This window comes from Bos grunniens, chromosome 5 (genome assembly GCF_055505025.1).
Source record: "Bos grunniens cultivar Pamir isolate PY7600 chromosome 5, Bosgru_T2T1.0, whole genome shotgun sequence".
Taxonomy (NCBI): domain Eukaryota; kingdom Metazoa; phylum Chordata; class Mammalia; order Artiodactyla; family Bovidae; genus Bos; species Bos grunniens.
The window spans coordinates 51,805,553-51,828,192 of record NC_141169.1 but is presented as its reverse complement, the minus strand read 5'-3'; the positions used below and the strand labels follow the sequence as shown (position 1 = coordinate 51,828,192).

The 22,640-nt window shown below is 35.5% G+C and overlaps 1 protein-coding gene and 1 long non-coding RNA gene across 9 annotated transcripts in view; one reads left to right on the top strand and one right to left on the bottom strand.

Annotated features, from left to right (window-relative positions):
- MON2 (MON2 regulator of endosome-to-Golgi trafficking) overlaps positions 1 to 15,874 on the top strand; it is a 110,861-nt gene extending 94,987 nt beyond the window's left edge. For all 8 annotated transcript variants that reach the window (XM_086400227.1, XM_086400226.1, XM_086400229.1 and 5 more), the window contains 3 exons: positions 1,197 to 1,404; positions 3,793 to 3,875; positions 15,188 to 15,874. In XM_086400227.1, the coding sequence (XP_086256353.1) occupies positions 1,197 to 1,404; positions 3,793 to 3,875; positions 15,188 to 15,351 (455 nt within the window). In that variant the 3' untranslated portion in view covers positions 15,352 to 15,874. The remainder of the gene's footprint in view (positions 1 to 1,196; positions 1,405 to 3,792; positions 3,876 to 15,187) is intronic.
- LOC147371941 (uncharacterized) overlaps positions 1 to 22,640 on the bottom strand; it is a 59,721-nt gene that overhangs the window by 5,903 nt on the left and 31,178 nt on the right. The window contains exons 2-3 of the long non-coding RNA XR_015163858.1: positions 761 to 858; positions 461 to 672 (exon numbers count right to left, since the gene is read on the bottom strand). This is a non-coding gene — a long non-coding RNA (uncharacterized LOC147371941). The remainder of the gene's footprint in view (positions 1 to 460; positions 673 to 760; positions 859 to 22,640) is intronic.

Genomic DNA, 22,640 nt, shown 5'->3' with positions numbered 1-22,640 from the left:
AAGCCACCGCAGTGAGAAGCCTGTACACAGCAACTAGAGAGTAGTCCCTGCTTGCCGTAACTAGAGAAGAGCCTGCCCAGAAATGAAGACCCAGCACAGCCAAAAATAAATACATAGATTAAAAAAAAAAAAAAAAGTGGTCACTCAGTACCCAGAATAGTGAAAGAAAAAAAGACTCACAATAAGTCTTGTCATCGTGAAATACCAGAGTATCAGGGATACAGAGAAGACGCTAAAAGATTTCAGAAAAGACAAAAAAAAGTTCAAATACCAAAGAGTTGGGTCAAAAGGACATTGGACTTCTCAGTAGCAACACTGAATGCTCACATACATTGAGGCTGTGGTTTCAGAGTCAAATGGAAAAGGTTATTAATGCAGAGTTTTATACCTAGGCCCAGCTGTTGGCCAAGTGAGGAATGTAGAATGGTAATTCTCAAATGTCAGCGTGCATTATCCTCACCTGGAGGGAAGTCACTGTTGGGCTTTAACCCCAGAGTTTCTGGTTCAGTAGGTCTGGAGTGAGGCATGAGAATATGCTAACACATTCTCTGGTGATGCTGATGGTGCTAGGAACTACACTTTGAGTATGACAGTAAAATGACACTTTCAGAAATGTAGTCTCAAAATTTTTACTTCCTCCCATTCATGTTCTCAGGAACTGCAGAATATGCTCTGTGAAAACAAAGGAGTAAATCAAGAAAGGGGAGAGCGTTAAGATCTAGAAAGTAAGATATAACACAAGAGAGAATAAAAAACTCACAGGGTGAGGCCAGAGACTGGTTCCAGGAGATAACTGGACAGCATATCCACAGGGCAACTAGTCCAGACCGGAGCAGAGGTCAGGGTCTAGGGAAGATGCTGCCAAGAGAAAAAATGAAAGAGACAATCAAATGGATTATTCCAAGTTGGACCATGTGGAAGACTATTGAGAGGTGTTCTATAGTGCTGTTGAAGTGTAACCAAAGACCAGGACATGAAAACTTTAAAGTGATGTGAGTGGATAGTCATGCCTTGTTTTTGATCTTGCAAGGGGGAAAATTGTTCTCTCTCTCTCTCACACACACATTATAAGTTTTTCATACATACTCCTTACCACTTAAGAAATTTCCTTTTATTCCTACATTGCTAAGAATTTGTATCACTAGAGTATATTTATTTAACCTTGTATTAACCATCAAACATTATTAATTCTACAGAAGCAGAGATTGATATTCGTTTGAGAGAAGAATTTTCTAAAATGTGTTTTGAAACCCTGCTTCAGTTTTCCTTCAGTAATAAAGTCACAACACCTCAAGAAGGCTACATCTCACGAATGGCACTCTCAGTGCTTCTTAAGAGGTCTCAGGATGTACTACATCGTTATATAGAGGATGAAAGATTAAGTGGCAAATGCCCTCTTCCAAGGTATATGTATATATATTTTTTTAATTAAAGAAATACACTATCATAGTTGTTAATAATTTAAAAAACTGAGAAAGTCAGGTGTTTTCATAAATATTTCTGAACTTGAGGCTGTTTATAATTTTATTTATTCCATACAATGTAAATATTCATAAGTTTTGCTGCATATATATTAGTGTGTTTATTATAGGATGCCTTTTCTGACTCCTCATGGGGGTTAAGTAATATATGACATACATACCAAGTTACTTATATTATTTTGGAAAAAAAATGAATTCTAAAATATATCTTCCCAAGGATTTCTGCTTAAGGATCTGTGGATCTGTATGAACACATGATTGTTAATTTCTCTAGAGAGAAAATAATAGTTAAATCATACTTTATGAACTTCCTTGTTTGTTTTACAGTCATTTCAAGGTTTCTCTGTAAGTCATCTAGCCATATCTTGTATCTTCTTTTCATCTACTTGGCCTAATTAAGTCCTTGTACCTAAACTGATTTCCTTCTCATTTGGTCAAGCTCTAGATCTTTCTGCTAAGCCAAGGCTAATCAAAGTTGGGGTACAGATCAGAATTCATAAAAAAATACAATAAAAAATTGGATTATGTTGCCAACCTAGTTTTTAATGTGTAAGTTAGAATTTAAGGCAAAGCAAGTGAATCAAACAGAACATGATATTGGAAGACAAAGTAATCTAAGTCAGGAAAAGAGTTAGGAAATTACTGTGGATCCCCTTCTATAAGGCAGTACTGGAGAGGTAAATCACTAACCCTAAGTATTTGTGTACATTCTTATTTACTTAGAATAAATCTCTAGAGTTGGAATTGACCTGTCAAAAGATACAGACCTTTTAAAAGGTTTCGATATATATTACAAATTGCCTATCAGAGACTTCTACCAGTTTACATCCTCCCAGGAGTATATTATTATCCTTCTCCTCAGTTTTTAGCAGTTTAAAATTATTTGCCATTTTATCACTTATCTTTTAAAAATTTGATGAATGAAAAATAATCTGATTGTTATTAACTAGGCAGATTTATTTTATTATAATCTTGATTATTAATAACTATTATTATTAAAGGCAAGTTATTAATTTGCCTTAAAATTTTTTTTATTCTTTAATTACCAATGCTTATCTGCTATTTGTATTTCTGCTTTTAGGACCACTATATTTTGAATTTCTAGAACATAAATTATACCTTCTAATAAATTATATACAAAAACATTCCAAAGACAGGTGTTAGTAATTCGGTTATTGTCATGATTGAAAATTAATTTATTTAAAATTGACCTCTGAAGTATACTTATGAAAGCAATAATAGGGTTGCCTTGATTGGAGTATTTTTATTAGAGCAAAAGATACTTGATTTCAGAAAGCAGTTTTCCTTCTTTCCTTTTTTGTGTTTTAAGTGTTTATTGCTTTAAATAGTCTTATTATAATTGTTATATTATTGTATTGTCTTATGTTTAATGCAGTATTATTACATTCTTTTCTTAAAACGACATTGCAGCCCAATAAAATACCTGTATACTTAAAAAGTGGAGAAGTAAACAGCAACCCACTTCAATATTCTTGCCTGGAGAATCCCATGGACAGAGGAGCCTGGCAGGCTATGGTCCATGGGCTTGTAAGAGTCGGACAAGACTTAGTGACTAAACCACCAAACCACCACCATACTTAAAAAGGGAGGCTTGAAATAGTACCCTCTCATACTATTAAGAAAATCTTATCAGTTGAGTGATAACACAGATTCATACCAGGAGTGGGGCGTGGGGGAGGACTGTAGAGAAGAAGAGATATATTTCTACAGAGAGAAAGAATAATCAAACTACTCTTGTTGGTCCTTTACTCCAAGCTTATTCTTCATCGCTGATGTCTCTAAATTGACTTTGAGCATATTTCTTATATGTTGTTTTAGAAAGTTAAATAAGTACTGTTGTAATTTTAAACATACTTTTAACAGCATGATAAATTATGTACAGGGGGTAATAACAATCTTTATATACATTTAAGTTTTGGCAGATCTCTTTTAGTACTAATTAGTTAAAAAGAAAAAAACTTTTGTAGAAGTTTTAACAGCATATCTTATACAGTGTTTTAATTTTAAGTAGTTTTAAGAAGTATCTTACAAATAAATTTAAATTTGCATGAATAGATTGTCTTTCCCCCCATTTTAGTGTTGATAACTTAGAATAACTATAAATCTTAGTTGCATACCAAAACACGTTACTGAAATGATTTTATTTTATAAGAATTTAAAACTAATATTAACTTTGCACTGTTTAATGTTCAGTATTTTCCAAAGTATATCTATTTGTATAATTTAGTGAAAAAAACACAAGTGGTGTATCTTAAAATCTTTTTGGAAATAATTTCCCCCTTTTTTTTAGGCAACAAGTAACAGAAATCATATTTGTTTTAAAAGCAGTCAGTACTCTCATTGATTCACTTAAGAAGACTAAGCCTGAGAATGGTAAGTACTTAGAAACCCAGTAATTCTAAGCTTATAACATTTATGTTCTATTTGTGTTGTATTTTTGTACTACTGTTTAGTTAACTGAATGTTAGGAATGTAACAGCTACAAGACTTTTTTCCCTTGGGCCTTAGGACAACAAAGCAACAAGTCCATTATAGCCGACATAAGGATGTCAATTAAGTACAATTGCTTTGTAATGTTTTCCTTATTTTAAACAAATTTTGCCAACTTTTTCCCCAACAGCTTTGAGATATAGTTGATATATAACAGTATATAAGTTGAAGGTATACAACTTGTTGATTTGATATATTTTCAATATGTCACATAATTACCATTTCTTTTCTTGCAGTGAGAAGGTTTAAAATTTACTCTTAGCAACTTGCAGGCATATAATATGGTATTATTAACTGTAATCACCATGCTGTGTGTTAAATCTCCAGAACTTATTCATCTTATACCTGGAAATTTGTATCCTTTGACCAACATCTACCCATTTCCCCAACACTCTCAGTTCTTAGTGACCACCGTTTTACCCTCTGTTTCTTTGAGTTCAGTTTTTCTAGATTCCACATACAAGCAATATAATACTAGTATTTATCTTTCTCGGTGTGACATTTCATTTAACATAATGCCCTCAGGTCCATTCCATTGACTCACATGGCGGGATTTTCTTCCTTCTCATGGTGGAGTCATATTTTGTTGTGTGTGTGTGTGTTTACAAATATATGTAAATATGCATATACATACATACTGCATCATTAGTCGTCTTTCACTGATGGATACTTCGGTTGTTTCTATGTCTTGGCTACTGTCAGTAACGCTACAGTGAACATGGGGATACAAATATTTCTTTGAGATATGCTTCCAGTTTCTTTGGACATATGCCTAGAAGTGGAGTTGCTGGATCATAGTTCTAGTTTTATTTTTTTGAGGACACTCTCTACAGATTTTCATGGTAGATGTACTAAATTACATTCCCATTCACAGGCACCAGTGTTACCTTTTCTCCATATCCTTGCTAACACTTAATGTTTCTTCTTTTTTTGACGACACTATTTTAACAGGTTTCAGGTAATACCTCATGGTTTATTATTATTTTATTTATTGAGGTAACATTGGTTTGTAATATTATATGTTTCATGTGTACAATATTTTATTTTTACTTGTGTATACACTGTACTAGTGTGCTCTTAGTTTTATTGACTTTTGCTGTTAGTCTCTCTCTCAGTTGTTTCTGCTCTGGTCTTTATTATTTCCTTTCTTCCACTGACTTTGAGCTTCATTCATCCTTCTTTTCTAGTTCCGTTATATGTAAGGTTAGATTTTTTTGAGAATTTTCTTATTACTTGAGGTAAGCCTATATTGCTGTAAACTTCCACATAAGTACCACTTTTGCTGCATCATGTAGATTTCGGAATGTTATATTTTTGTTTCCATTTGTCTTCAGGTGTTTTTAAAATTTACCCTTTGATTTCTTCATTGACTCAATAGTTGTTCAGTAGCATGTTTTTTCAGAGAAGGCAATGGCATCCCACTCTAGTATTCTTGCCTAGAAAATCCCAGGGATGGGGGGGAGCCTGGTGAGCTGCAGTCCATGGGGTCGCTACAAGTTGGACACGACTGAGCGACTTCCCTTTCACTTTTCACTTTCATGCGTTGGAGAAGGGAATGGCAACCCACTCCAGTGTTGTTGCCTGGAGAATCCCAGGGACAGTGGAGCCTGGTGGGCTGCCGTCTATGGGGTTGCACAGAGTCGGACACGACTGATGCAACTTAGCAGCAGCAGCAGCATGTTTTTTAGTTTCCACATATTTGTGATTTTTCCAGTTTTCTTTTTGTAGTTGATTTCTAGTGTCATACTATTGTGATTGGAAAAGATGTTTGATATGGCTTCAGTCTTCTTAAATTTATTGAGACTTGTTTTGTGCCCCAACATGTTGTCTGTCCTTAGTAATGTTCCATGTGTACTAGAGAAGAATGTGTATTCTGGTGCATTTGGATGGCATGTTCTATATATGTCTATCAAACCCATCTGGTCTGATTCATTGAAGGCCACTTACTTCTTTGTTGACTTTCTGTCTGAATGATCTATCCATTGCTGTAAGTGGGGTGTTAAAGTCACCCACTGGTATTGTGTTGCTATCAGTTTCTCCTTTTAGATCTATTAATAATTACTTTATATATTTTGCTGTTTCTGTGTTTTTGTTGTTCAGTTGATAAGTCGTTTGTGACTCTTCTGTGACCTCATTGACTATATAGACCACCAGGCTCCTCTATCCATGGGATTTTCCAGGCAAGAATACTGGAATGGGTTACCATGCCTTCCTGTAGGGGATCTTCCCGACCCAGAGATTGAACCTGTGTCTCTTGGCAGCCAGGTTCTTTACCACTAACACCACCTGGGATAGGTACATATATATTAGAAACTGTTATGTCTTCTTGATGAGTTTTCCCCTTTATCATTATACAGTGTTCATCTTTGTCTCTTGTTACCTTTTTTTGGCTCAAAGTGTGTTTTGTCTGATAAGAGTACATACAGATATTACATCTGCTTCCTTTTGGCTATCATGTGCTTGGAGTATCATCTTCGATCCCTTCACTTTGAGCCTGTGTTTGTCTTTAGAGATGACATGAGTCTCCTGGAGGCAGCATGTGCTTGGGTCTTGTTTTTTAATCCATCCAGCCACTCTGTGTCTTTTGATTGGTGAATTCAATCCATTTACATTTAGAGTGATTATTAATGGATGAGGACTGAGGACTGCCATTTTATCTTTTTTTCTGGTTGGTCTATATCTACATTCTTTCTTTTTCCTTGTGTTTACACCATTTTCATTTGTGGGTTTTGTGATATTTTCCTCAGTTTTCTCTTTTTTTATATTTTCTGTCTCTGCTCTAGATTTATATTTTGTGTTTACCTTGATGTTTCTGTGAAGTGTCTCACTGATGAAATATTTCTTTTTCTGCTGATAGCACATTTTATTTGCCTGTACATGTTCTGTCCTTTTCCTATTCCCTTTTGTGTTTTTTTGTTGTCTCAGATTACCCTTTTTTATGTTGTGATTTCATTCCTAAATTATTTTTTTTTTACTGCTTTTCCCTCTTTAACCTTTATGTTATAATTATTTAAAAGATTTTTATCTGTATTATCACTTTATTCAGTGTTTTGTGTACTTTTATCTTTTTGTTTCAAGTAGAAGAGCTTCTTTCCACATTTTTTATAAGGTCTTTTGCCTCAGTTCATTTGTCTGAAAAAGGCTTTATTTCTCTTTCATATCTGAAGGATAACTTTGCTGGATAGAGTAGGCTTGGCTGGTAGGTTTTTAATCTTTCAACATTTTGAGTATTCTTCTCCTGGCCTATATAGATTTTCTGCTGAGAATCTGATTGCCTAATGGGTTACCTAATGGTAGGTTACCATTCTTTTTCCCCTGGATGACTTTAAAATTCTTTCTTTGTCATGGATCTTTTCGCAGTTTTAATATAATTTGTCCTGGAGAAGGTCTTTTTGCATTGAGGTAATTAGGTGTTCTCTTGGCTTAATGGACTTGTATATGCAGTTGCTTCCGCAGGTTTGGGAAGGTCTCAGCTATTGTTTCTTTAAATAAACTGTCTACTCCCTTCTTCCTTTCTTCTCCTGTGTGTGTGTTCAGTTGCCTGGTTGTGTCCAATTCTTTGACCCTGTGGTCTGTAGCCTGCCAGGCTCTTCTGTCAGCACTGAAGTGGGTTGCCATTTCCTCCTCCACAAGATCTTTCCAACCCAGGGATCGAACCTGTGTCTCCTGCAGCCCCTGAACTGGCAGGCGGATTCTTTTACCACTGAGCCACCAGAGAAGAGAAGCCCTCCTTCTTCCGGAATGCCCATTACTCTGTTGTTGCCTTTCCTAATAGAACTGGATAGTTCTTATATAATTTCTTCCTTTAAAAAAAATCTTAGGTCTCTTTCCTCTCCTACCTATATCATTATAAAATTTCTATCTTTTTAAACATTTATTTATTACTTTTGACTGCATTGGGTTTTCGTTGTGGTGTGTGGACTTCTCTTTAGTTGGGGCATGAGGGCTCCGTGGCAGGTGGGATCCTAGTTCCCCAACCAGGGATCAAACCTACATCCTCTGTATTGAAAGGTGGATTCTTAAACACTGGACCACCAGGGAAGACCCACAGTTTCTATCTTTGAGTTAGCTAATTCTCTTCCATATGGTGTGTTCTATTTCCCATATGTTACATACATTCTTCATCTCTTTTTATTGAGTTCTTCAGCTCCAGAGTTTGTTTGGTTATTTTTTAGAGTTCAGTCTCTTTGGTAACATATTCCTTCTGTTCACTAATTTTATTCCTAAACTCATCATACTATTCTATCTGAGCTTTCTTGTAGCTTTCTAAATTTCTTTAGGTGGTGGTGGTGGGTGGTGGTGGTGGTGGGTGGTGGTGGTGTGGTTGCTAAGTCATGTCTGACTCTTGTGACCCCGTGGACTGTAGCCCACTAGGCTCCTCTGTCAGCTGTTTTAATTTTATCAATCAGATTGCAGTGTTGGGTGATTTTAAGTTTGGCTTCTGGAGAATTGTCATTTTCTTTTCTGATACCATGTTACTTTGATTTTTCATGTTGCTTGATGAAAATTGTTCCTCTGATATATTTGAAGGAACAAACACCTTTTTTCTTTAGTAAAGCTTCTTTTTTATTTGATTTTAACAATGTAACAGGTTAGTGATGAGAGGCCTTTCTTTTGTTTTTCAGTAGGTGGCACTATAGTACAAGTTTTTGATTTCTCTTATCTGCGATGCCTGTGGTTAGAGTGAGAATTGGCACTTTTCACTGTCCACTGCTTCTGCCAGAGGTAGCATCTGGTGCCCTTGTCACTATTTTGCTTTAGGGGTTGCTGGTACCTTGTTGCTGCCAGTGTTGCGGCCTAGGTCACTGGTATGGTGGGTATCTCCACCATGTCTGGGATCTCCTGGGTCCACTGCAGTGGGGAGAGAGGGTGGGTGCAGTGAGGAGCTGGGGTCTGATGCTGTTACCACGTTCAGGGTTATCCGTTTCATGGACACTGCTGCTGTGGGCAGAGGGGCCAGACTCACATGGGTTTCTGTGACTGGAGGGGTGATGTCGCTATTGTTGCGTGGTTCCCTGTAGCCGTAGTCACTGCTGTGGCTGAGAAGCCAGAGTCATTGTGTCACCTGCCCTACTGCTCCTAGGTTTTCTGTGGGATTCGCTGCTGTGACTGGGGATCCAGGACTGCAGGTACCACCTCCACTGTTTCCCCAGTCCTGCCTCCTCTGTGTATTTCAGTCCATCCACTCTTTTTTTTTTTTTTTTCTTTTTGGCCATGCTGTTTGTGGGATCTTAGTTCCCCGACAAGGATCAAAACAAACCAGGCCCTTGGCAGTGAGAGTCTGGCATCCTGACTACTGGACTGCCAGAGAATTTTCAGTCTATCCAGTCGTATGTATAGTTGTACAGATGTGTGGAATTCTCTGCAATCCTGATGTATTGGGCAGAGACACTTTTACTGAGTTAAAGATATTTTACTATTAATAGTTGTAGGTTAAAGGGAAGAGATGAAGTCCATGGGATTCTCTAGGCGAGAATGCTGGAGTGGGTTGCCGTGCCCTCCTCCGGGGGATCTTCCCAACCCAGAGCTTGAACTTGCATCTCTTACAACTCTTGCGTTGGCAGATGGGTACTTTACCACTAGCGCCACCTGGGAGGCCCAAATTGGCCTAAATGGTGCTCAGGCGGTAAAGAATCCGCTGGCAAGGACCTGAGTTCAATCCCTGGGTTGGGAAGATCCCCGGAGGAGGGCATGGCAACCCACTCTAGTATTCTTCCTTGGAGAATCCCCATCAGAGGAGCCTGGTGGGCTATAGTCCATGGGGTCACAAAGAGTCAGACACGACTGAGCACTCTAAGCAGCAGCTGTGTGGATAATTTATATTTTATATATTTTTAATGTAGAACATGACTGAGTCTTTTGGGTCATAAGAGTCTTCTATTCTGCATTTGTACCCATTTATCATATAAATAGCTTTGGATCATTTTTATAGCGCTTTCTCATTTGTTTCCCCTTTTCTGTTACTCATTTCTATCCAGTCCATTCTTTACATTAATGCCAAAAATGATTTTTCTAAAAGTGCTGCATTGGTGATTCATTTTCCCATCCTTATAAAACAGAACAAAATAATCTTTTTCATTACCACTACCTACCAAATACAGAGCATCCTACTGTCTTAACTCTATTCTCTTCATGCTTTTGTCTCCCACTGGACTTCGTATATACTATTCTCCCACCAAACTCACATTGTCAGTCTACCCAGGCACTCCCAATCCTTTCCTCATTTCATTCTCCTGCCTGTGTCCACCCTGGTCAGATATCACACCACTTTTAAGCCTTGATTTTATTCCTTGAAGGTGAGTGGTTTCTCCTTTTGGTGAAGTTGTAGCTCTCTTCTGTGTGCTCCTGAAGCTCTCTGTCTGTATTATAGTCCCATGTGTACATGACTCACTCCCCTTAAAGCGTAAAGTTCTTGACAGGCTTTTTAATCATGTTGTATTCTATTCTGAAACACACCACCACCACTGAGTGTTTTTTTTGGACCAGCCACTGGTTTTAAGAGTTTGTTACTGGTTCAGGACAAGATAAAGAGCTGGCATCAGAGTGTAAGTCAATTGTGTCACTAAGCACACTGGTTTAGCTTACTTTTTTATACAGTAAGACTTTGTTAGAGAAGAAGTCTGTTTATTTGCATTCTGGTACAAGCAGATTGATGCTTTAAGCAGCATTACTTTTAAGACCCAAGAAGAACATAGGTTCCTAATAAATGAATCCCAGGATAATTTGTTCCTGTCAGTTGTTATATAATCAAATACATATTTTGCTCCTTTCAAAATTCACCGACTGTTACTTTGGCCTAGAGGGCATATTATACTAAATTTCAAGAAGCAGTAGACTTGTGTATATTCAACCTCAAAAAGAAGGTGTAGAATTTCTAAGAAAAATTCTTGAACAAATGTCCTTAATTTATCCTATCAAGTTCAAATTTGAATAATCTTAATAAGATGTTCTGGTTTATTTTTCAGAAAGGGAAATCATGCATTGACTTCCTAGAGACCAGTAAAATCTTTATTAGATCACAAGGTAGAATTTGATTCTTAGAAATATATTATACTTAAGAAGTAAACAGGAAATTATCTATTTTTCATGTTATTGCTATAGATATAGTAAGAATGGCAAGTGTATTTTTTATGATCTTTGGATAGCTGTTAAGAATGTAACCAGAATTTGTATAATGGAAGAAAAGGGAAGGAAAACTCAATAGCCTTTTTTTGAAAAGTCAATGGGCCATGGGTAGGGCAGTGTATTAATGATAGATGATTTAACTAAATTAATGTTAAAATTGTTCAAGAAAGTTTGAATTATGCCTGTGGGTATATTAAGTGAAGATTTAAGTTAAATAAATGATGACATAGTAACATATTAACACGATATGCTAAACTCCATTCAGAAATAAGAAAAAAGAAAACAACTTGGAGAACGTTGGGCCTTCCCAGCAGAAATATGTTGGACTGCTGGAAGCCAGCAGAGCCAGTGTTCACCCAGTATTTGTTTAGAACATTTGTTATTTGTTTTAGGGTTCTCTGGTGGGGGAGGTATTTTTTTTGACTTATTTATCATCTTACTCTTTAATTAAAAATTTGAAAAAATAGTGAATATACACATGGTTCAAAAACTCAAAACTGTAGAAAGATATACAGGGAACAGCAGTCTTTCCCCTGTTCTGTATCTGTATCCGTTGTTCTGTACCTGCCAGGCTCCTACCTTTCCATAGTCAACCATTTTTGTTAGTTTGTGGATTCTTCCATAAGTTTATTATGTAAATACAAATATATGTGTAGTTGGCTCTTGAACAATGCAGGAATTAGGGGTGCTGACCTTCCGAGCAGTCATAAATTCCTCTATAACTTAGATGGTTCTTCCATATTTGGGGTTCTGCATGCTTGGACTCAACCGACCGGGGATCATGTAGCACTGCAGTATTTATTGCGTATATGTGGATCCACACCATTCAGACCTGTGTTGTTCAGAAGTCAACTGTGCTCCAATATGCCCCCAGTTTTTAACACAAATAAATATTCATAATAGCCCCATATCTTACCTACTATTGTGAACACACTTCATTTTTTCCACTTCATAAAATAAAGATTCTTCTGTATCAGTATGTATAGCTTTTTCATTGTTTTTGATAGTTAAGTCCAGAGTGCCCATGAAGATCTATGGTTGTTAGTTTTTAAAACATATTTTTTTAAAAAATTTAAGAAATTTGAGTAGCTTCCCCTGAGTTTTATGATGTTATCTTAAATAATGTATCTTTGTGTTTTCCTACAATAAACCAGGAATAAGTCTGGGCCAATCTAGATAGCTTTCAATCTATGCAATCTTTTTTCCCAAAAAATTACTTTATCACAGTAAAATACATGTTAAAAAACTCATCATCCTAACTGTTTTTTCAGTGGTATTAAATGCATTCACAGTGTTGGTAACTATCACCTCTGTCCATGTATGTAACTCTTTCCATTTTGTAACTGAAACTCTGTACTCATTAAACAATAATTCCCCATTCCCCACTTCTCCAAGCCTGTGGTAATCACCATTCTAATTTTTATCTCTGTGATCTTGACTACTCTTAACTACCTCATGTAAGTTGAAACATACCATGTTTGCCTTATTATTTCACTTAGCTAATGTTGTTAAATCTTATCCATATTTTAGTATGTTGCAGAATTTCCTTCTGTTTTTGAGGCCAGATAATATTCCATTCTGTGTGTGTATGTATTCATTCATCTGTTGGACACTTGGGTTGCTTCCATGTGTTCGCTGTTGTGAATAATGCTGCTGTGAACAAGTGCATACAGATATCTCTTTGAGATCCTGTTTTTAATTCTTTTGAATGTATAATTATATCCAGAAGTTTTCCAAAACTTCTGGATCCTACTTTAAATTCTATTTTTTGTTTTTTGAGAACTACCATATTGTTCCCACAGTGGCTGTACCATATCTTACGTTACCACCAACAGTGAACCCGAGCTGTGTTTTCTCCACATCCTCACCTATGCTTGTTTTCTGTTTGTTTTTTAACAATAGCCATTCTGTTAAGTGTGAGAGGGTACCTAATTGTAGTTTCCATTTGCGTTTTCCTAACAATTAATGATGTTGAGCATCTTTTCATGTACTTTATCAGCCATTTGTATATCTTCTTTGGAGAAATGTCTTTTCAAATCCTTTTCCCATTTTTGAACTATTTGTTGTTGTTGATTTTTGTTCCTGAAGCCTCTGTCTGTGATCAGAAGTAGCAATTAGAGCACAGATCCCTGATATTTGAAGGATAGGGTCCCTTTTTCCTACTCTGGCCTCCCACAAGCTGTCCAAGGCTGTGCTAGGAACATGAGCACAGCTGCTTCCCACATGGCTAGAAGTGGGGATAGGTAGGCTGCTACTGTGCTAAAGGCTTAGATTGACAAAAATTAACCACAATATACTGTCCAAATCTTGGAATCTGCAACCTTCAGTAGGCTCCAGAGTTTCAAAACAGTTGCCTCAGATTCTGCCAATTCAATTGTTTTCTAAGTGGGTAGACAGATTCCTGGCCCTTACTACTTTGCCTTTTCCCAGAATTCTTTTAGTGTAATCTTTCTGTTAAGTGATTAGTAGAAAGTTCTGTAGACAACTACTGGAGCAAACTGTTTAAAATTACTTACGCCATTGGTTTTTAAAATGTTTCTTTGTTGTTGTTAAGCAGCAAAATTCTTCTTACAAATGAAATCTGATATGGATTTCCAACATACAAAACTGATAAAAAGCAGAACAGCTCTGGCCTGACATTTGCTCCCTTACCTATATCCATCAGTCCCACTCGCCTTTTCTTTTTCTTACCTCTGCTCTGAGGAAGCCTATTTGGGTAGAGAAGAGATTAAAAATAGATTAGCATTTCTCAAGATATGTACTAAGGAATGAATATTAATGTTGAGGGATGTCAGTGGATACTGAATGGAAAAATTTCATAGTCAAATTAATTTTGGAAACCCTGAATTGATAAAAGTTAAACCTGTTCTTTCATTATGAGCATTTAATAAATTCATGTGAACTGTGAATCCCCAAAAGGGAAGATAATATGTATAACATTTGCCAGACTTACTTGATCATCAATTTTTTTTTTTTAAGAAGTAACTTGAAGAGCACTAATTTGAGAACCTCATTCCTTTATTCTATAGTAAAGTTGAGACATGAGAAATTATATGACTTGTTCAGGGACACCCAGCACTACCTTATTTCAGAAAGGTTTTTAGATACTTAGTAGACACTCAGTAAATTGGAGTGAAAAATGGAACAAAAGCTCCTATGCATAGTGTACTGTGCTTTTTTTATACTACACTACCTCCCAGATTTGAGACTTGTTCCACTAAGTGCCATATACATATACTGTCTAAGAAAAGTCTGTCATCCGTTTTTATTGTGTATTGTGCTCTCAACAATGTGCACAATACTTAGAGGAAAACAGAAATGTAATATATGATCTCAGTGCATAAGGAAATCAAGTAATTGTGGTGTAACACTGTTGTCCATTCACAGATAGCATTTCACTGTACTAGTTGTTCATAATAGTGATGAGGAAGGCAAAAGTGTCCCTCCCCACTATAGTTTAAGTCTACTCATATACATTAAAGATTAGCAAAAAGTACAAGAGAAGAATGGATGTATGTGTAGTCATTTGAAGTTAACATCAATATTAAGGTCATTACTAGGAAAAAAATTTAAGATGTATATATTTTTTAGCCTACAACTGCATAAAAAAATGGATATTTTTTTTTTTTGCAATGCCACTTAGTGTGTGGGATCTTGGTTCCCCGACCAGGGATTGAACCCTGGCCTTTGGCAGTGAGAGCATAGAATCCTAACCACTGGACCGCCAGGGAATTCCCCAAAATTGAATTGTTTTCTAATTGTTCTTGAAAAGTACACTTTCTTCTCTGGCTATTATACTGAAAATGATAAAAGTTTGAATTATTCTAAGTTGTTTTGTTAGCTCCGAAGCCCTTCACAAACTGAAGTATCATTTAAGTACTTGATCATATTTGGTGGTATTGATGAGTCTGCACACTGATCATGTCTTCTAGACTTTAAAGAAAGGTACAAGCTTGTGGAATCTCCATATTTTAGAAAAAAAATTTTTGCATTGGATTTAAAGGAATGTGTTTGTATTAACTAGATAATCTGCTAATTCAGCCCCCTCTTTCCTTATACTTGCATTACAGTTGATGGAAATACCTGGGCACAAGTAATTGCCTTATACCCAACTCTAGTGGAATGCATCACCTGCTCATCTTCCGAGGTCTGTTCTGCCCTGAAAGAGGCACTAGTTCCTTTTAAGGATTTCATGCAACCACCAACATCCAAAGTTCAAAATGGAGAATCTTGAGCAGCTACTCTAAATTTACAGAAGAATGATACATGAAAAATCTTTGCTCCTCAGTGAATTTTCTGTGAGAAGGACGTATCTTACTACAAATAATTCCTGGCAGCTGTTGTTGGCCTCCTTTAAATTGTACTTACCTGAGTTAAGTAATTCATATTACAAGCTTACACGTCAACAAAGGCTCCTGAATGAGTAGCAGAGCAAGCCTTTAATAAACTGATGGGAGGAATGGTTAATTCTACAACATACCTGCTACCCGTATCTTCAACTGGTGATTTAAAAGTGAGCTTATGTACAGTTTGTGGTGTATGTGTTAATGATGTACTTTTTAAAAAGAAAGAAAAGATACTTCATTTAATCAGATTTATTAGGCTGGTGTTTTTGCACCCTTTTTCTAGTACAAAATTGTACTAAAATTTTATGCAAGATGGTACTGTAACATTCCATTTTGTCTATAACCAGCCTTTGTAAACAAAGGGAACTGATCAACTTGTGTGTATAATAAATGGTACAGTTCTGTATAAAATTGTTGCATTTATTATTTAAATTTTTAAAATATTGATCATGTTAAATGCTTGAGGCTGTATTTATTATTAATACAAAATTGTTTGCTTACATTTTTACTTATAATTTGCCTTAAGTGGCAGATATGCTTACCATATGATTATGCAGTTAGCTTAATGCTTATTTTGAATGTATTTACTAGTGACTATTAAAAATCTGACCAGAAAGGTCACAAGAACACAGCAGCAGATAGTTTATGATTTTTGCTGATTCTGCAATTCTGAAGTAGAGGTTATTATTAAAACTTAATATGTTGAGATGAATTGTAGCACTATAGCTCCATCATACCTCATTTCTTTAAATATCTTTCCCAGATTTCACTTAAGTCTGTCTCTTTTTATATTTACTGTCTGGATTTTAAAGACTTTTCATATTTTATATTTCTACTGACTTTTTTCCCCCTACTGACTAACAACATTAATCATTGTCTTTGAAATATGACCCAGCCAAGATGATTTTTAGATGTCCTAAAATTTTGCTGTGAGGTTTTGTTCATTTGAGTGTTTCATTTTGTAATATCTTCTCAAGAAGAAAATAGCACTGCTAATCCACAAATACAAACTATGTGTGTATTCCAAAACAATGAGAAGTGCATTTTTGGAGATAGAGTAGCATTTAGAAGTACAGTAAATTTTCTGTCATGGAGTAAAATGCTAATTTTGTTTCACTTTCCTATGTTAGTGAAGAAGAAAAGTGCTCTTGAATATACTAACTTATTTCTTAAAAAACTGACCTAACTCACTGTATTTTCTTTCTTTAATGGATTATGGTATTATATTTTTCTTCTGAGTTAAATTTCCATAGTTATTTATGTGAAAATGCAAATATGTTTAAAAAATGATTATTCATAAATTATAATGGTCTTAGTATTATTTTAGTGTTCTGAAAAGCCTTTGAGTTTAATAGAATTTATAAATTTCAGCCTCTCGAATTATTATAAAACTATAATAAGGTATTAGAATTGAGTCATGAATTAGATACAGTTTTGAGGGTGTTGTAATTGTGTATTTATTTACTTTGCACTATTATCTGTATTTAATTTGCACATGTGATAAGGTCTTTTTTTCAAAGGGATGCTATTTTTATTTACACTAAATGATGAATTTCTATTTTATAATTTCACCTAAAGTTAACATAAAATATGGCATTTCCTAGATTCTATCTTCAGCATTTCCTTAAAGTTGTTAAAAAAAAAAAAAGTTCAATCTGTGTATTTAGTTTATTTTCTGTATTTGGATGTTAAACTGGGAATCAGAAAAATCTGTATATCACTGCTAAAGTGTTGAAATAGAATAAGAGGGGTAGTTTTCCAATTCAGTAACACCTTAAAAATATTGACATGAATTTGCATGAAGTAAAAATATGTCTGTTCTTGAGAAATAACAGATCAATTGAAATCAAAATAATTATTATTCTAGTGAAAGTTAGATGTGAGACAAGGGTATGCAGCATATATTTATATAAACTGAGTAGTTTAAGCTAACATTGCATTAGTTTTCAATACTAGGACTATGCCCTACAGATTGAAAAATATATATATATGTATGGTATTTATACACACATAATATGAATGTATTAATACTATATAGTACGATAATCATCCCAGTCTTAGTGATAAGCAAAGTGGGCTGTCCACCTGCTGATATGATTTGACACATTTTTCCTCCCAGAGTATCTCTTGCCACCGCCAGGAATCATTACTAGCAGTTCATTCCCTTGAGTCAAGGCTGCATTTTCTAAAATATCCTGATCCCTGGAGAGGTTAACACATTTTCCTCTTGTTGGTCTGAATTGCTTTCTTTAGTTACTAGAAAAACTGAGCTGTGTGTGTGAATTTACTGGATGCTAGGAGATTCAAAAAGGAAACTCCCAAAACTGAGATAATTTTATAGTACATTTGAGACTATAGGCCTTAAAACAGTAGTAATAATGTCCTTTGGGATACATATTATAAATACAGTGAGTTTTAAGCCTCACATAATCACTTTTTGTCACTGACAGTGCCTATCTTATATAGATTGTTGGACAACTGGCATATGCCAAGTGGATTAAAGTCCTTTTCTGACTGTTTTCCATTAAAAAAGAAACTAATTTTCAACTTGAATAACTTGGTTTCCTGTAATGCTACTACTGCCAAAAAGAAGCAGATCATTTTGTTGTTTCTTATTGGGTATTTCTTTATAGAAACTAGTGTTAAAGTTTTGTTAGTTTTACTGTATACTTTTGTGAGTAACATTTATTTATTAGGCTACTGGGTGCATACAAGTCTGGCTTAGAACCACTTTTCACTTGCTTTCATTTTAAATTTTATTATATTAACAGCTGTGTCATTTCTTATCTGTTTTTCCCCTGTGTGATTATTGATTCAACTTTTGCTGTATTTCTTAAATTTTTTGTAGTGCAGAAGGAAAAGATGGGCAATTTAGCATATATATTTTTATTCTGCTTGATAACATTCACTTAATTCTATAGTAGACCAGTAATTAGGTTGTCCTTTCTCAGTGTAACCTTGGAGTATTTTGTTCATCGTCACAATTTGGTACCTCAAGTCCTAGGTAACCATTAGGCCAAAGGGTCAGTTAAGAAGCTGAGAATGAAACAACATGAATTATTGAAAATAACTCAAAAGTATTAATGAGGTTAACATTATTATACTTGTGTTAATGAATAACAGTGTAGGTATTATATAGTGAGTAGTATATTCTTGTCAAATTTAGAATAATTCATATGAATAGTCAAATCCTCAACAGTCTGCTGGAGGTGATGTGACATCTGGCTAGTTAGTTCAAGGCACAGTTTTTTCAGGAATCCACCTACTTAAGATGGCTATAGAAATTGAATGTGGAGATTTAGAAGCCTCTGGAATTAATCTGTATCCAGGCTGAGAATATTGTGGATTACTTTTTTTTTTTTAATGGAAAACTACCACTGATGTGGGCTTCCCAGGTGGCGCTAGTGGTAAAGAACCCACCTGCCAAAGCAGGAGACGTAAGAAATATGGGTTCGATCCCTGGGTCAGGAAGATCCCCTGGAGGGGGGTAAGGCAATCCACTCCAGTATTCTTGCCTGGAGAATCCCATGGACAGAGGAGCCTGGTGGGCTACAGTCAATAGGGTCACAAAGAGTTGGACACAACTGAAGTGACTTAACATACACACACCACAAATGTAGACAAAAACGGCCTCATGAAAGCATTGCCAGCAGCCTAGTATGTCCTTTGGATTTCTACTTAACCACTTCTGGCCTTCAGCAGATATGACATCTTGTGTAAAGTACCACATTTTACTATGCTTATATTATTAGAGTGAATTTAACTTTTTTTTAAACCACTCATGATAAGAACCAGGAGTTCATAGTGCATGGTGTGTTACAAATTCATGTGCTATGGGAAAGCAGTTTTTATAGATTTGGAAAGTAAGTTATAATATCTATCTTATATAAAAACTATTTGAGAATTTAGATGAATATCAATTTTTTTTATAAATCTAGTAATTTAGAATGCACTAGCAATATTGGCTCTCTTTAAAGGAGCATGTTGTGATACTTTTGTGAATATAAACATTCTTAGTAATCTTAAATTGTGAGGCAGCAAGGAGCTGAGCTTCTGCCTCTTATTAACTTCACGCCTTAACTGTTCAAAGCCTCTGTTTCCTTATCTCTAGAACAGGGATGATAATTAATGAATTACTTATTCTTTAGAGCCAACATACATAGTTTGAATTTTGAGTTGATTTGTATTACTGTATTATTGAGACCTTTGACTAAATATCTTTCTCCCTTTTTCTCCTTTCTTATAGTTTCCTCTTATTTTCCTTTTTCTCCTCTCATTTCTCTTTTAATCTCTGCCTCTTCTCTTCCAGCTTTTTCCTCTAATTTCACCTATATCTGTTAAGAAGAAACAGAGCTAGTAGGGTAGAAGACTTTCCAACTGCCTTTCTATCAGATGGGACTCTGGAAATATCTCTGGGCTTCCCCAGTGGCTCAGCTGTAAAGAATCTGCCTGCAATGTAGGAGACCCAGGTTTGATCCCTGGGTTAGGAAGATCCCCTGGAAAAGGGAGTGGCAACCCACTCCAGTATTCTTGCCTAGAGAATCCCCGTGGACACAGGAACCTGGCGGGCTACAGTCCATGGGGTTGCAAAGAGTCAGACATGACTCATGAGTCCACACACAGGCAGGCACTGCCAACTGCCTTTCTATTAGAAGGGACTCTGGAAATACCTTCTACTTTGGCCACTGTTGCTCTTTTGCAAAGGTGAAATCCCCCCTGCCATTTTAAAATAGCTGAACAAGAGGCTATAACTTCTGCTGTCTTTCTGAATCTATAGGATTCAGCAGCCAGGATGCTTACAAAATGAGATTGCTATAAATATGAATTCCGCAGCTAAACTTGGCAACAATCATGTATTTTGTATAAATAGAGATTATACCACTTTTCTCCAAAGGAAGTCTTTAAAATCTGTTTTTGTTTTTTTTTGTCTAATGCGGGGGAGGGCTTTTTGTTTGGGAGGCAGATACTTTGAACTATTTTATATTTATGTTATCTAAATATTTGTTGATTTATATTATTTGCACAGTCCCTACTTTTAAGGAGGACTTGAGGCAGCATATTGCCCTTGGATTTCAGCTGTTTCTATTTTTCTGTTGAAAGCAATATTCTTTGATAGAAGACCTGAAATGTTATAGTACTCATCTCCAGGTCTTTCCTGGCTGTAGTTGATATCCATATGCTTAATGGTTATAGTGAGTCAGAGGTCAGTTGAAACATTCTTAATTACACTGTGGGAGTGATTCTAGCCCCTCAGGGAAAAAAAAGAATTATTGTACCCTTGAATTTTGAGACCATTTTCAGTTGCTGCAAATGTGTTTATATTAAATTTAATTTTAAACATTCATTAAATAGTGCAACCAGGGAAGATCAGCTAAACCATGCCACTATTTGGGGAACTATTGCAATATAATATCAACTGCTCCTTTCTGTGAAGTTTAACTAGATGGGAGAAAAATTCCAAAGCTATAATATTGCAATCTTATTCTTTTTATCTAGAAAAATAAAATATTAGGCTTCAGACCCAATTGTGCAAATTGCATTTGCTTTCCAGCTTTTACTACCTCTGTGTCATAATTTTAAAACATAACATACAACTCCTGTCTCTTAAGGCGGTTACCATATGGTGTTTATGTCAGACTGGATATATTTATCTAATTTTGTGAGATTCTTTTTTAGCTCCTGACACAGTTCTTGAAAGTAATACTGCTGTTGTTACACTTTCTCCTTGCAATTTTTATGTTATTGAGATATATCAGTTATGTATTATTATCATGAAAGTCTCTTGGCCTCAAACCCAAATTTTCTTTGTGGCCTAGGATAGATTTTTCACAAAAACCACGTAGTTATAGCTGTGATTACATAGCTTCTTAATTTGCCTTACAGTTACCACTCAGCATGATTCTAGGTTTTTAATTATGTTCCAGCAGTACTAGTTTTCTAGTATAAAAGTCACAACCAATTTGAGAGTTTACTTTCAGATATGATAAATTATTCATGTTTTCCTTCATATACTTGGTTGCGTCCTCCTCCTGACGAGGTTCAACACATCAGTGACCTCCCACTCCCACGTCGTTGACTCTGTTTAAAAACCAAACATTCGTATCAACTTGGAAAAACTTTTCATAAAATACAATAATGGAGATGTGTTTTTGAGACCTTTTTTGAAACTATTAATATCTGAAACAAAAAGGATATACATCTAGAAAGATATTATGAAACATCTCTTAGCAGTTTAGAAAAAAAGAGTTACAACTTTGTGTTAAAATTGCAGGTCAAGTAGAAAACATAATCCTCATCTCAGGTAGACTCCCTGAATTATCTTTTATGAGCACTCATTTATTTTTAATTTAGTTAAGCTAATTTTGAAACCGCCTACCTATAACAATGCCAGACCATCCCTCTACCTCTCAAAGACAAATAGTTTTAATTTTTTTGAAAACCTGGCTTGTATAATAAATGTATAATACTGAAAGATTCCTCCATAGTATTTACAGAAGTCAAGTGTAGTTATAAATTTTTCTTTTAATTTTATTCCTTTTAATTCTCACAGCAGTTCCTGCAAGGAAGGTATAAATTATACTCATTTTACCAAGGAGGAAGTCAAGATTTAGAGAGTGAAGTGACTTTTACTTAGAGTCACACAGCTGAAGTACATTTATTTCAAAAGCAGTTTCCCCCCCCCCCACAATGCTAGATTAACATTTTACAGAAAAGTTCTTCAGTCCATTAAAATCCAAGCCTTACTGAAATACATTGAAAATGCTTTTTACATAATTACTATTTCTGTGGGTAGGCATTGCGACAAAAACACTTGGACATAACAGAGAACACTGAAATACTGTGAGGAAAAAGATGTGTCTAAGGACTGTAACCTCCAGAATGGCACTGGGTTTTTATTTGGTCTGAGAAGAGCTCAAAACATCTTACTGACTTATAGTTTAAGGTATTGTAACCAATAGCATAGTGGTTAACAGCCAAGGTTTAGACTAGACTTGCTAGATTCAAATTGCAGCACTCTTAACTTATTGGATGCGTGACCTTGGGTTAATTAACCTGTTTGGGTTTCCTCATCTGAAACAGAGTCATAGAAGGGTTTAACTCAGAGTTGTTTATTAGGATTTTAAAAAGGATTGTTGTAAAGAACTGTTCTGAGTACATGGTAACTGGTGGATGTTAA